This window comes from Colletotrichum fructicola (assembly GCF_000319635.2).
Source record: "Colletotrichum fructicola Nara gc5 chromosome Unknown KSG_Nara_v1_contig02, whole genome shotgun sequence".
Classification (NCBI taxonomy): domain Eukaryota; kingdom Fungi; phylum Ascomycota; class Sordariomycetes; order Glomerellales; family Glomerellaceae; genus Colletotrichum; species Colletotrichum fructicola.
Window position 1 is genome coordinate 3019585 of NW_027094052.1, and position 14465 is coordinate 3034049.

At 55.4% G+C, this 14465-nt stretch overlaps 3 protein-coding genes across 3 annotated transcripts; all 3 read left to right on the forward strand.

Annotated features, from left to right (window-relative positions):
* Positions 1 to 2946: 2946 nt before the first annotated feature.
* fsdR-7 (Fusaridione A cluster transcription factor fsdR) lies at positions 2947 to 5875 on the forward strand (the record flags this gene model as incomplete). Its single annotated transcript, XM_032033856.1, has 5 exons — positions 2947 to 3147; positions 3227 to 3354; positions 3411 to 3475; positions 3529 to 5104; positions 5161 to 5875. 5 exons carry the CDS (start codon positions 2947 to 2949, stop codon positions 5873 to 5875), a joined length of 2685 nt encoding a protein of 894 aa, XP_031886962.1.
* Positions 5876 to 6762: 887 nt separating this feature from the next.
* YTA12 (Mitochondrial respiratory chain complexes assembly protein YTA12) lies at positions 6763 to 9620 on the forward strand (the record flags this gene model as incomplete). Its single annotated transcript, XM_032033855.1, has 2 exons — positions 6763 to 8743; positions 8797 to 9620. 2 exons carry the CDS (start codon positions 6763 to 6765, stop codon positions 9618 to 9620), a joined length of 2805 nt encoding a protein of 934 aa, XP_031886963.1.
* Positions 9621 to 11793: 2173 nt separating this feature from the next.
* On the forward strand, positions 11794 to 13864 carry CGGC5_v003587 (putative transporter; the record flags this gene model as incomplete). Its single annotated transcript, XM_032033854.2, has 4 exons — positions 11794 to 12026; positions 12176 to 12412; positions 12468 to 12955; positions 13014 to 13864. 4 exons carry the CDS (start codon positions 11794 to 11796, stop codon positions 13862 to 13864), a joined length of 1809 nt encoding a protein of 602 aa, XP_031886964.2.
* Between the last annotated feature and the right edge of the window lie 601 nt (positions 13865 to 14465).

The following is a 14465-nucleotide window of genomic DNA, read 5'->3' on the forward strand; positions in this document are numbered from 1 at the left end:
GCGATGAAGCGAGAAGTAAGTGCTAATAAGCTGTTACCATAGCTTCAAGTAGGATAAAGGCAAACTTATTGCTAGGGCACGGCGAACCCAAGCAGCCTTTTGAGAAAGGAGGCACGAGCCGGGAAAGAGCTGTTGCAAGGCATAAGACGGTTGAGGTCTATGCCACTTACTCGCTGCTCCCACCGTGCGTTGCTCTGCCTGTCACATCAAGCAACCCTTGTCTTTGGGTCATCCCGAACTCAGCGTGCTAAGCCCGAGCACCGAAGTTTCGTCCAACGAGGAAATGGAGCTGGAGCTTGTTGAGCATTGTGGCATGCCGCGCGGTTGGCTGGATGATGCCGAGGACTTTGCTGTGATAAGCGGTTCCATCCCGTATTCTTGAGTCGAGTACGATGGTTTGAACAGTCGAGAAAAAGGCGACCTTCATTCGCGCGCGCGCGAGACAGCATGTAAGGGGAGTGACTGACTGCAGGAAGCGCCGCACGGGCTCCGGATGGGTGCTGTCAAGCTGACGGGGATGATGTGATTCGTCGCGGGGCAGTTGTGCTCACGCTCTGCCGCGCCAGGGTCGCAGACTGACAGAGAGAGTGACTGGGGTGTGAGGGGTGAGGGTCAAGACAAGGTTGAAGGGGAGAAAAGTGAGACAGAAGGAAAAAACCCCGATATGAAGAGGGTTGGAACTCTGAGCTGGAGGTAAAGCAGTGCCGTTGGGGAGAACGAGGTGTCAAAGAGGGGGGAGGGAGCCCGCGGAAGCATGATAGCATAGCGGGCAGAGAAAGCCATGGGGTCGAAAGCATCAGGGTTTGGCAATGCGGTTCTTGTCGTGGACAACCCCTGACTGGATCTAGATCCATGATCTCACTGTCTGGTTTTCTCGCATGGCTGGTTTGCGACGTCGTCCAAGTGCCGCCCCATGATTCGTGAGCTCGCTTGAACCAACGGGAGGCAAGCTTAGAGTTGGGACGAGATGGCCTTGGAAGACATAGAATGGAGGAGCTGCTATTTACAGCTTTCGTCGAGAGATGCAGTAGCCAGTGGGGTGCGGGACAAGTCGTCCTACAACGCCAATCCAGCTGCCGGAGTGTATTGTTGTGTGTGTGTGGCGGCGGGATCGTTCCAGCGTGTTGGAGTACGGCGGCAGCTGAGCTGGAGCAGCAACCCAGAATAGCTCGAAGACGGGTGTTGGGATTGGCAGAGAGAGAGAGAAACGTGGCAAAGACAAGAAACTCGCGGGATAGATGCGGCGATTGGTGGTTGCCCTGATCCACGCCGGCACGTCCCCGTTGTCTGGTTCGTCGATGAGTCTGAATGATGTTGAGCGTGTCGAAGCCATGGCGAGGTCACTCCAGCTGAGGACTCGTACAAAGCAGGAAGAAGCGAAGTGATACCGTCATTGGATCTGCAGTGAGTCGTGGTTACCGCTGCCTTGGTCTCTGAAGTTCCATCAAAGGGGCATTGCTGGATGGGTACGAATACCGGTGATGGGTATCCGTAGGTAGGTAGGTTGTATCAGTCTTCTTGCCTGTCCTGTTTGACAGTCTCCAATGCCGGGTACGTATCGCGTCTGGTACTTACCCTGAGGTGGTCGTACCCTGTCTTTCCTGCCTTGCCGTAAGTGCATCCTGCCATTCCGGGCATCCTTGTCGTTCCCCCTTGTGGAGTCCCCCCCCCCCTCCCCCTCCAGTCCTCCGGGCCGGACCAAAGCCCAGCAGCCTGTGATGGAAGTGAGGCCCAGTGCCCAAGCCCCCAGGTACGACACTGAATGGACGTCCACAGCGACATATGCGGCACTGTAGGACTCAGGAGCCCAAGTGCCCAGCAAGAGACGGGAGGGCAGCGAGACGCAGGCAAGACAAGCGCCCCCCCCCGTCAGCTACGCCCCGCTGACCAATGCCACTCCACGCTCACTGCAAGCACACTGACGGACCTCTCTGCAACTCTGTAACGCCTTTCGCCCCCCAACCTGTCCACCAGGAGGAGGAGGAGCAGCAGCTTGTCGTTATGTGATACTGCCATGCTCGATTCCACACTGCTTCGCTTTTTACTCCTTCCGTCCCATCATTTCCTGCTCGCACTTACCTCTGCCTCCTCCCTCTCTTCTCCCACCCCTCGTCCTGTTAACTCTTCATTATTCGATTCGATTTCCTCCCAGGCGTCCGAACGTGATACCCCTCCCTCCCCGCCGCTTGTTCCCCTGCTCCCATACGCAGTACACGAAAGAAAGGCCTACGGACAGCAGCCACCCAGGTGATATTTTACGGCCTCCATACGAAGCAAAACCGCTCGACAAATACGCATCACGAATAAACCGACACACAGCTGCCAAACCCCACGCGCCCGCCTGTCGCCTCTGTTTTAGCTAAGGTACCATTCACCTGCCTACCTTGGCGTCTACGTGGACGACCTTCTGCTCGACGACACCTTCTCCACCGACCGCAGGCTAGACCGGGATTCTCAGCGAAGCAGCATCGGAGTTTCGCTCGTTAGCTGATCCCGCACCGCTACTTCTATTGCAACTGCAACCCGCTATCGCTTGTTGTGCCGCCAGCCGCGATCCTCACTCCTTGGTTTACTTAATTCCAGGGCTTCTTATCCACCTCGGCCTTAGCTTCCTGTCGACTCAGCCACCAGCTTACCGAGCGAATTACAAAGAGCTTCGCCCGCCGCTACGCTATTCTCGCGCTACCTGCTTGCAAATACCGAGACGGGTTTCTCAACTTTTACGCCCCTTCGTCTTTTCCGTCCCGCTGTTCCCCTCCTCCGTAGCCCTTTGACAACCTCCAGCTTGGTTGCGCTCGAGAGATTGGGTAACCACCGTCGCTCTCAACGACAATCTCGCCCTCCGGCAGCTTCCCCAGGCTTGACGACCACCGTATTTCCGATCCCGACCGTGCCGTTGCGACGCCCGACTGCGAATTCTAGCTTGTCCACCAAAACTTGCCCACCATGGACCACATGGGCTTCCAGATGCCTCACATGGGACACCCGCCCCCATTGATGAACCAACCGCCCCAGATCTTCGGAGCTTACACTCCTGATGGCCTTCCCGTTCAGCACATGCCGCCTGACCTAGCGGCGCATATGTTCGGCGACCCATCTACGCTACTTGACGATGCGAACGAGGCCAAGAGGAGGAGAATTGCCAGAGTAAGCACCCTACGATGGTCCTTGCCCGGCCATTGAAACTGTGCAGTCGTAGAAAACGTGCTCATGTCATGTCCCGCAGGCCTGTGACATGTGCCGAAAGAAGAAGATTAAGTGCGATGGCAAGCTACCCGCATGTAGCCATTGCATAAACTACAAGACAGACTGTGTCTTCACTCAGGTTGAGAAAAAGCGCAACCCGCCAAAAGGGTATGTCCAGCCGCGCAGTCCAGGCTCTTTGGGTAGCCCGACTGACACGATAGCAGAGCAAAGTACATCGAAGGACTGGAGAACCGTCTAGGCCGTATGGAAAACTTGCTGCGACTCTCAGGTTTGTATCCCGCTCCCCACGAGGAGACCGGCCTTATCTGACTGGCTGTACAGGTCTACTCGGCGAGGACGATAACGGCGAAACCGATCTTGGCACTCTAGAGAAGCGCCTGGCCGAAAAACATCAGCAGTCGAGACAAGCTTCTCAGGTTGCTTCCAACCCGACTTCCCCATCCCAGGCAACTTCGGGACAGAACGAGAATGAATCAACTCCCCAAAGCGCGATTACCTCTCCTGAACCGACGAAAGACTCCCACAAGGAACCCAAAGAGGGCGAGAGGCGCAAATCTGTGCACCCCGAAGAACCAGAGAAGAGCGAGGAAGAAGTCGAGGCTTTGTCCGAGATGATGTGCTCCTTGGTCACAAACCAAAGTGGCGAGACCCGATACATCGGATCCTCCTCCGGCTTCTCCATTTTCTCCCCCAAGGGTATCCAGTGGGTCCACGAGAAGACGGGAGACAATTCATTCCAGCAGATGATTTCCGAGGTATCGATTGACGACCACAAGTGGACTGCGTGGAAGCCAGAGGTTTTCAGCGACCTGTTCCGTCGACCAATCTTCCGACCGTTGCCCCCGAAGCACGAGGCTTTGTCCCTGCTGAAAGATTACTTTGAGAACTTCAACTGCATGTTCCCCTTGTTCCATCAGCCCACTTTCATGCATCTGGTTGAGCGGCAATATTCTGACGACCCCTACGAGGGCACCGGATGGTGGGCGAGCTTGAACTGCGCCCTGGCGTTTGCCCATCGCCTGCGCGTTATGAGCAACCTCGTGCCCCAGGAAGAGGACGAGAAGGCATGGGGTTACATCAAGAATGCCCTCGGAACATTTGCTGAGCTGACGATGCGCAACACGGATTTGCTGAGTGTGCAAGCACTGCTCGGCATGGCTCTGTTCATGCAGGGCACACCGAACCCTCAGCCTACGTTTGTCCTCGTCGCAACTGCGATTCGTCTCGCCCACAGTATTGGTTTGCACAAGAAGGGAACCGGTTTCAACCTGAACCCTATCGAGATTGAGCAACGCAAGCGAGTCTTCTGGATTGCTTATATGCTCGACAAGGACTTGTGCCTTCGTGCGGGCCGACCTCCCGCACAAGACGATGACGACATGAACGTGGAGCTTCCCGACGCCGACCCGGAGGACAACATCGGCAACATTCCCTTGGCTGAAGGAAAGGGCAAGATGAACTTATTCAGAGTCATGTGCGAGTTTGCGACAATCGAAAGCAAGGTTTACTCTCGCCTGTACTCAACCAAGGCAACGAAACAATCCCCCGGCGAACTTCTCAACACCATCGGAGAGCTGGATCAGGAGCTCGAGGAGTGGAAGGACAGGATTCCAATCGATTTCAGGCCAGAGCACGAGATTCAGGCGTCGCACACGCCTCTTATCCTTCACGTCGTCATGCTTCACTTGACGTACTACAACTGCCTGACAACAATTCACCGTATGTCGGTGCATCACGGATACTGGACCAGTCGCTTGTCCAACTATGCCATCCAGGGGCTCAACGCCAAACCCCTTAACCCACGCGTGTTTTCTTCCGCAGCGCTGTGCACGGCAGCTGCGCGAGCATCCATCTCCTTGCTGAAGTACATGCCTCAGGGAGACTCTTCGAGTGTCTGGTGAGTTTAAGCTCAATACATCAGGCTCTAGATTCAGTAACTAACAGTCTTTGCAGGCTCATTCTCTACTTCCCTGTATCCGCACTAATGACACTTTTCGGAAACATTCTCCAGAACCCCATGGATCCCAGAGCCAAGTCCGACACAAGATTGATGAATCTGGTGGTCAACTTCTTGTCCATGCTAGGTCAGGAAGCCGAGACCGGCGGTGTTCACCGTATGCTGGGTGTTTGTTCCGAGTTTGAAAGAATTGCGAAGCTCGTCATCGAGAAGGCAGAGAAAGACCAGTCGTCACGGCGGAAGCGCAAGAGCGAAGCGGCACCGAAAGTATCATCAAGCCCGGCCGCATCTTCTCACACACCTCGGCCAGTGTCAGCGACGACGCCGACTCCACAGACGGTCACTCCCTCGGCGAACTCGGCGACGAATGGACAACTGTCCCCCGACTTCAACGGGGAAGCCAACCGTCGCAGGCATGGATTCAGTCCTATGCAAACCACTTCGATGCGCGAACCTTCTCCGGCTCTCCCGTCGGCAGGATGGCCACAGGAGTTTCCAATGCCGGATCAGGCCCAATTTGGTAACTTCGCGGAGATGACAGGATTTGGCGGAATCCACAACCCCCGTTCACCGCCGATGAATATGGGCGCGCCGTATCAGCAACCTCTCTTGCCGCAGGATCTATTTTCGCTTCCCATGACGTTGGACTGGGACTGGGCTGAGATGAGCGGCGGCGCGTACCCAACGGTGGAGAATGGAAACGTTGGCTGATGCACGAACAGTTCTATGCCAGTGGATCTGGCGAGGATGAAAAACGGATGAGAAATCCCACACGGGACCGAAGCATGGAATATCATGGTGGAAATCTGGTCTATTTATGGGCATGTGAGACGAAATAACGACACTTTGAACGTATGTACTAGTAATCAGCCCAGCTGAGGCGGAAAATATGTTGTATGTGGGGTCCCTCCGTGGACAGCGGCCATCGTGCGGCGTGTATATTGCCATAGAGTGGCGGACATACGTCTAGCATTGACAAGAAAGATCAATAGCAGACTCAATTCCTTCATTTTCAGAACTACTCGTCAACTTATTCGTGCATTGTGCTTCAATTGACAGCAAACGGACGCCTGCGTGTAAGCCCTGCGCAGGACGTCCATACTTCCACTCTTTCCTACACTCCACACTCTAGACTACGTCAACCAGTGGAAGCCTGCGGTCCAAAAAGCGCCAGGTGGAATGCAAGTGTCATTGTCCGGGTCGGAGTTTGCGGCGGAAGCAGCCCGTCTCAACCGACAGAATTGGCGGCGGGACGGAGTTTGAGTCACGTGCCGCTAAAAACTGGGCTGCGATGGGACCCGCAGCGAGATGAACTCATCACTAATGGTGGTGGTAGCTTTTCGCCATCGCGCAGTCATCACGGAAACCCTGGGCCAATCGCCAACACCACCACCTCGAACTCTTCGAACACCGCCGAAAACGCTGCGGCTGGTGTCATTATTTCCATCTTGAAGTCTTCCGGATATCCATCCTCAACCCGACAACCGCCCAGCACCCACCAAGTTGCCTCAATGAGGTAGCACATCGCTGCACGCGGTGAATTACGTATCCAGCTCGGCCCCGGTCGTTCCGCCTCGTCTCTACCGGCATACACAATCATGGCGAGGTTCCTGCGCCAGTCGGCGCAGCTTGCGCAAGCTGTCAGGACTGCGCAGCACCCGATCACACGGATGCGTTTCCAGCCGTCGAGAATAGCACGACTTGCCCCGCAGGCACCCCTCGCCGCATACCGATCGCAGTTCTATTCAACAAATAACAAGCCAGAAGCTCCCAAGAAGAAAAACGAAAAGAAAGCCAAGAAAGAGGACGCAGAGGCAGACCAACACAAGAAGTTGGACAAGGAGGCAGACAAATTTAAGCAGGAGAACGGGGAAGGAAAGAAGCCAGAAGAGGAGACCGACCCCGAAAAGCTTCGTTTGGCCAAGGAGGAGCTTATACGGAAAGAATGGCCGCTTCCCAAGAATTGGGTGTACCTGACGGAGGAGGAGCTTATCATGCTGAAGACTATGGCCTATAACCCAGCTCTACCTGGGTTCCAGAAGGACTTCCTCCTGAAGAGCATTGAGGAGATAAGGCTACTAGGAGTCCCCGAGGAATTGAAGGAGATTCTGTACTCGCTACAGGACGGCAAAAAGGACATAAGCTTTCGCGAAATGGCCAAGCTCATCCGTGTCTCAGCACAGATTACGAGCAGATGCGCCCAATACGAAGCGATGACCCATATGAGTGAGGAGGAGAAGGCAGCAATGAAGGAGATAGATCAGGCGAAGAAGGATCACTGGGAAAGCAAGAAGCAGAGGGAGGAGCAGCGGGGCCGAAAGTCTGAGTCGGGCGAGGGCGGTAACGAAGGATCGGGCAAAAACAAGTGGCTTTTCGGCATGTTCAGCACTGGCGATCTCGTTGTCGCTGCCATCGTCTGGGCGGTGATTCTGCCGTTCTTCGAGTCTCTGCTGTGGGGTTCCGAGAAGGAGATCACTTGGCAGGAGTTGCGCAGGAACTTCCTGGACAAGGGACTTGTCAACAAGCTCGTGGTCATCAAGACGTCTGGCCGTGTTCGTGTCGAGCTGAATCGCGAGGGTGTCCAGTCTGTGTACGGCGGCAACGAGGGCGTCAACCCCAACATGCAGTACTACTTCTCCATCGGCTCCGTCGAAATGTTTGAGAAGCAGCTGGAGGACGCCCAGCGGGAGCTGGGTATCCCACCTGCAGAGCGCATCCCGGTGAGCTATGCCACCGAGGGTGGCATTATGCCCTTGGTCTACGCTTTTGGTCCGACCCTCCTCTTGGTTGGTCTCCTGTACTACACCACGAAGCAAATGGGTGGACGTGGAGGCAACCAGATGTTTGGGTTCGGTAAGAGCAAGGCTAAGCGTTTCAACCACGAGACAGCAATCAAGGTCAAGTTCAACGATGTGGCCGGCATGGACGAGGCCAAGACGGAGATTATGGAGTTTGTCAGCTTCTTGAAGACCCCAGAGCGCTTCGAGAGGTTAGGTGCCAAGATTCCGCGTGGTGCCATTCTCTCTGGACCCCCTGGAACTGGTAAGACGCTTCTGGCCAAGGCCACGGCAGGCGAGTCTGGCGTTCCCTTCTTCAGCGTCTCCGGCTCTGAGTTTGTCGAGATGTTCGTCGGTGTCGGTCCTTCCAGAGTGCGCGACCTCTTCGCCACGGCTCGTAAGAACGCGCCCTGCATCATCTTCATTGACGAAATCGATGCCATTGGTCGCGCGAGACAGGACGGCAACCGCCCGGGCGGTAGCAACGACGAGCGCGAGGCTACCCTCAACCAGATCCTCACCGAGATGGACGGTTTCAACACTCAGGAGCAGGTTGTCGTTCTCGCCGGTACCAACAGAGCCGATATCCTTGACAAGGCTCTGATGCGTCCTGGCCGTTTCGACAGACACATCTATATTGACCGCCCGACAATGAAGGGCCGCCAAGAAATCTTCAAGGTGCATCTTGCAAAGATCGTTACCAAGGAGGAGATGGAGCACTTGACTGGTCGTCTGGCGACTCTCACCCCCGGCTTCTCTGGCGCTGACATTGCCAACGCCGTCAACGAAGCCGCTCTTGTCGGTATGTCTTTCTCAGTCCCGTCTTAATATCCACAGTTCACTGACATGCCACAGCTGCCCGTGCCAACGCCGAGTCCGTCGAGATGGTCCACTTCGAGCAGGCCATTGAGCGTGTCATCGGAGGTCTCGAGCGCAAGTCCCTTGTCCTCAACCCCAAGGAGAAGAGGACGGTCGCTTACCACGAGGCCGGTCACGCCATCTGCGGCTGGTACTTTGAGTTCGCCGATCCCCTCCTCAAGGTCTCCATCATCCCTCGTGGACAGGGCGCTCTGGGTTACGCCCAGTACCTGCCCTCAGGCGATGCCTACCTGATGACAGTGCAACAGCTGATGGACCGCATGGCCATGACCCTGGGCGGCCGCATCTCTGAGGAGCTGCACTTCCCAACCGTCACGACCGGTGCCAGCGACGACTTCCGCAAGGTCACCCAGATGGCTCGCAAGATGGTCACCCAGTGGGGCATGTCGGAGAAGGTCGGCCCGCTGCACTTTGACGACGACCCAAACACACTCCAGAAGCCCTTCGCCGAGGCGACGGCGCAGGCCATCGACGCCGAGGTCCACCGCATCGTGGAGGAGGCGTACAAGCAGTGCCGCGACCTGCTGACGGAGAAGAAGCACGAGGTCGGCCTCGTCGCGGAGGAGCTCCTGAAGAAGGAGATGCTTACACGTGACGATCTCGTCCGCATCCTCGGACCGAGACCGTTTGGTGACCACCAGGAGTTTGAGAAGTACTTTGGCGGCCAGGGCCAGAAGAGCGCGCCGCCGCCGCCCCCTCAGGAGACGGAGAACACGGACTCTCCGCCCGAGAACCCGCCCGTCGGCCCCACGCCCACTTTCAAGAGCTTGGAGGACAGCCAGGACGGGTCGAGGAGATGATGAGAGGGCGAGGGGATGGCACTCGAAATGTGGTTTTCAATTTCTTTAGTCTAAGGGAATACAACAAAAGGGCTCTCAACTCTGCCTTCGCGGCGGCTGTGTTACTAGTAGAGGCATCAACCATTGCGGGCTGGAGTAGATTGGGGAGGCGGGGGAACACTTCACACTTGTACTTGTAGTAGGAATTGTAGATACATCCAGCTTGACTCTTAAAAATACCAAGTCCCCTACAGAGGGGTATGATGAAGGTCGATTGGTAGTCTCGAGTGAAAGGCGCATACGTTTTTGCTTCTGTTAGACATTCATCAATCGTGTGAAGCCCAAGCACAAACTTCATCTCAGTACCTAGGGTGAGAACTTCACACGAAGCAGGCGCGGGTAGTTGTTCAGCCCTCTGGGCTTATACTTGTGAGGGCAAGTTGCATAGCTCACCCAAAGTCAGAACCGGACATAACACACAAAGCAGTCAGAGCGTTTTGGACAGTGCTTCGTCCGGCAATGGGATTGCAGTGCACGGTTTGGGCGGCTTGTATCATAGGTGCCAAGGTGTTCTTGCCAGGTATCTTCTACTGATCCTCGTCTTACTGGATGAGCTGTGCAGGTTCATCGACATGTTAATTAAATGATGGAAAGAGCATAAGTAAGTTTTAACGTCGGAAAGCCTCATGCTATGCCCACAAGTGCACTCCTTCGCGTGGAGAATGACGTCTTCTCGAGCCAATTCCTCCCACGAGACACCAACTCATATGGTGACAATAGAGAACAGACGACATTCGAAACTCTACCATCGATCTAATGGTCAATGGTAGGGTCTGGGGCCGTGTGACTGACCGCATTAGTGTCGCGTTAAGTGGTGTCATTCGGGGTTAAGGAAGGGCACGGTTCAGAGTTTTTCAGAGATGGCAAAGGACGGCTATTAAATTCCTCTCAGAGATTGAGATCTTGCCGATCGCGTGGGATGCCGGCGCCATTCTGCTGCGGCCGTAGACCGAATCTTGTTTCTGGCGCCAGTCTAAACCCAGCTTCTTGACAAACGAACAATGACAGAGATGTCGAGTGATTCTTTGCGACATGAGCAGTTCTCATTATCAAGAGTCTCTCTTTCGCTTTCTCTTCGGCTCAGACATTTTGGTCCCGAGTGGAGCTCCACATTGCCATTTAAGAGAGGTGATTGGGTGGAATGGGGTCAGGATGTCAACATACATTCTGCCCAAGCAGAATTCTGCGGGGGATGCTGTGTATTGACCAATGGGATACCTGTGGCCGTCGCATTTCCGAGGAGGGTTGCGGTGCGGAATCTACGATTACTGCAGCGGCATATGCACGTGGCGAACTTGTTAAGACGGTTCTTGACTCGGTGTTTCTGGGGGTGGTGGGAAGCGGTGACGGCGACGGCCGCTGGGGTTTGCGACGCCGTCATCATTTCTTCACCTTCGTTCTACAGCATCCGTGGTGGTTTGGCTTCGAATCTCTCATCGCAACACTGATTTGACGAGAAGATACAGCGAGGCCGCCGCCGCAGTGCTGGTCTAGACGAGTCAATTTTGACGAGAAAAACAAACATACCTTGCCAGAGTTCCAATCGGGCGGGGCCGACTCTTTTCTCCATTTGGGGGTGCCTGGTTTATTGCCTCTTCTGAACTCTCGAGTCTGGAACCTGTATTCCCGCTCACATCATTTCCCTGCGAGGTTCTCAACGATTTTGCCCTTGCAACTGGATTTTCCCCCTTTGGCCCTCTCTTTCTGTTGTGCTTCTTATGGTCCTTTGCATGTCGGCAGGTCGCAGTCGCATCCACCCTGAAATCAAATACGGATACCTCTTCATCAAATCTCCCCCGGACGGAAGTGCGCTTCAGAAGTGCTTGTCTCGGCCTACCTTGTCCTAGGCAGATCCATCAGTCCATACCAATTCTTAAATACAACAACCACCCACCCACACCTGGCCGGCCTTAGCCAAGCCCAGGTCCAGTTCTACACCTCGAACGTCGTCATCTACTTTTCTACTTTGGAGGGATTTGTGCCTTCTTCGACATGATTACCCGTTGGGTACGACTTGCGCATCGTTAATCGTTATTGATACTTTTTGCTCTTTATATTTCCATTTGGTGTTTGCGCATTTACACACACCCATAGACGGTGAAGGAAAGGCGAAGCTCGCCTGGGGCAGTCTACAATGGCGCCCAACACGGACGAAAAGACAGTCGAGCCACTTCCCGGGCCGACGACAACCACAAGCCAGCAGGGCAGCAGTAGCCGCCGCGGGCGTTCCTCTGGATGGTGGAAGGTCCAGCTCTTCCGCGGTATGGTGAACGACCTGCGGCGCCGGGCGCCCTTTTACGTCAGCGATTGGCTCGATGCGTGGGATTATCGTGTCGTACCGGCGACCGTGTACATGTATTTTGCAAAGTACGTATTCCAAGTCGTTTCGTGGTTTGTCTGCCGCGAACCCCATGAGTTTCATAGCGATTGCCTTTTACTTGTCACAACAACAGTCAAGATATAGCCGTTGTGGTTGTAGATGGGTTCAAGGGCGATGGAGACTAACATGAGCCCAGTATCCTCCCAGCCCTGGCCTTCTCCCTCGACATGTTCACCAGCACCGGCTCAACATACGGCGTCAATGAGGTCTTACTAGCTTCGGTGCTCGGATCCGTTGTCTTTGCCGTGTTTGCATGCCAACCTCTGGTCATCGTCGGCGTCACGGGCCCGATTACCGTTTTCAACTATACCGTGTACGACATCATGAAGCCCACGGGAGTGAACTACCTGCCTTTCATGTGCTGGATTGGAATGTACGTAATCCAAGTGCAACCCTTCGCCGTAATGCGAACTGACACCCAACAACAGATGGTCCCTCATCCTCCACTGGATCCTCGCGATAACAAACTCCTGCAACTGGCTGCGCTACGTGACCCGCTTCCCCTGCGACATCTTCGGCTTCTACGTCGCCTTCATCTACCTCCAAAAAGGCATCCAGGTCCTCGAGCGCCTGGGTGATGCCGAGCCGTTCTACCTGTCGATCGTCGCCTCGCTGCTCGTCTTCATGGTTGCGTACGTCTGCGCCGGCCTTGGTGGCAGCAGCCTGTTCCATCACCATGTGCGCATCTTCCTCAAGGACTACGGCACTCCACTCACCCTCATCTTTTTCACCGGGTTCGTGCACATTGGCCGGATGAAGCCAATCGACTTGGAGGTCCTCCCGACGGGCATCGCCTTCATGCCGACTGCGGACCGGGGCTGGCTCGTACACTTTTGGGATATCCCCGTCGGCGATGTATTCCTCGCGCTTCCGTTTGCGATATTGCTCACCATTTTGTTTTGGTTTGACCACAACGGTAAATAACTTCCTTGCCCCTGAATCACAAGAAGATCGTGACTGACCTGACCAAAAAGTCTCGTCCCTCATCGCCCAAGGCACCGAGTTCCCCCTCCGGAAACCAGCAGGCTTCCACTGGGACCTCTTCCTCCTCGGCCTGACAACAGGCGTCGCAGGCATCTTGGGCCTGCCCTTCCCCAACGGCCTCATTCCGCAGGCGCCTTTCCACACCGAGTCCCTCACCGTGCGCAAGTCCGAGGCGGAAGTCGACGAGAAGGGCGAGCTTACCGGGAAACATGTCACAAAGGCCTCTCACGTGGTGGAGCAGCGCGTGTCGAACCTGGCGCAGGGCCTGTTGACGCTCGGCACGATGACGGGCCCGCTGCTGGTCGTGCTGCACCTCATCCCGCACGGCGTGCTGGCGGGGCTGTTCTTCGTGATGGGCGTGCAGGCGCTCGAGGGCAACGGCATCACGCTCAAGATCCTGTTCTTGCTCAAGGACAAGAATCTGACGCCGCCGAACCACCCGATGAACCAGATCCGGCGGCGGGCCGTGTGGGAGTTTGTCGCGATCGAGCTGGTGGGCTTCGGGGCGACGTTTGCCATCACGCAGACCGTGGCCGCGGTGGGATTCCCTGTGTTCATCATGCTGCTGATCCCGATCCGCGCGTGGCTTCTGCCGCGGCGGTTTTCGGGACAGGAGTTAGGGGTTCTGGACGGGCCGACGGCGAGCCCGTTTACGATGGAGAGCTGTGGCGGTATTCATGGGGTAGATGCGGACGACTCGGACGAGACGAGGTTCGAGGAGCCGAGGAGGCGGGGGAGTGGGAGTGAGGGGGTGTTGGCTCCGGGGAGGGGGCTTGAGGATGAGGCTGAGTTGGGTAGGGCGGGGAGTGCTGGGTCTGAGGGCATGAGAAGGAGAGGATGAGAAGAGAGTGGCAAGAAGCGTCACTGACTGAGAGAGGATCGGATGTTGTAATAGAGTTGGATGGCACCGCTGCGGGCGGTTTTGATAGACGAGAGCACTCGAGGCACTTGTCCTAGAGAGGATTCCAGATGAGGAGATATATTTTGGCATGAGGTACATACATCTTCACTAGTGTGAAGAGAGCAGCATTTGTAGCGAAAGATATAATGACATACTTTGAGTTTTGACTTGGGCAAGAGCAATAGGAAGGAAATGCGATGAAGACTCCTCAAAAGGCGTGTTCGGCCTGGGTCCGAAAATTAGACAAGCTATCCTACTACCCCTGAGTCACCCAATCGACACAAGGCTGACAGCGATCATTGCTAGCTACGAAGAGTCTCGCCTTGTCGATCAGTCCATACCGCACGATGTCCTTCTTCTTGGCGTCTATTCCTCAATGGAAATCGCCATCCAGCCCTTGTCTCACAAGCATCGAGGCTGATTAGGTGACAAGGTGGGTTGCGCAGGTGGTTATCCCTTCGAAACTCGGGGCATTACAAAAGCTTCCAGAGACAAAATAGCACTCAGTAGAAACTAATAGATGGGTATTTGGGTTGAGATA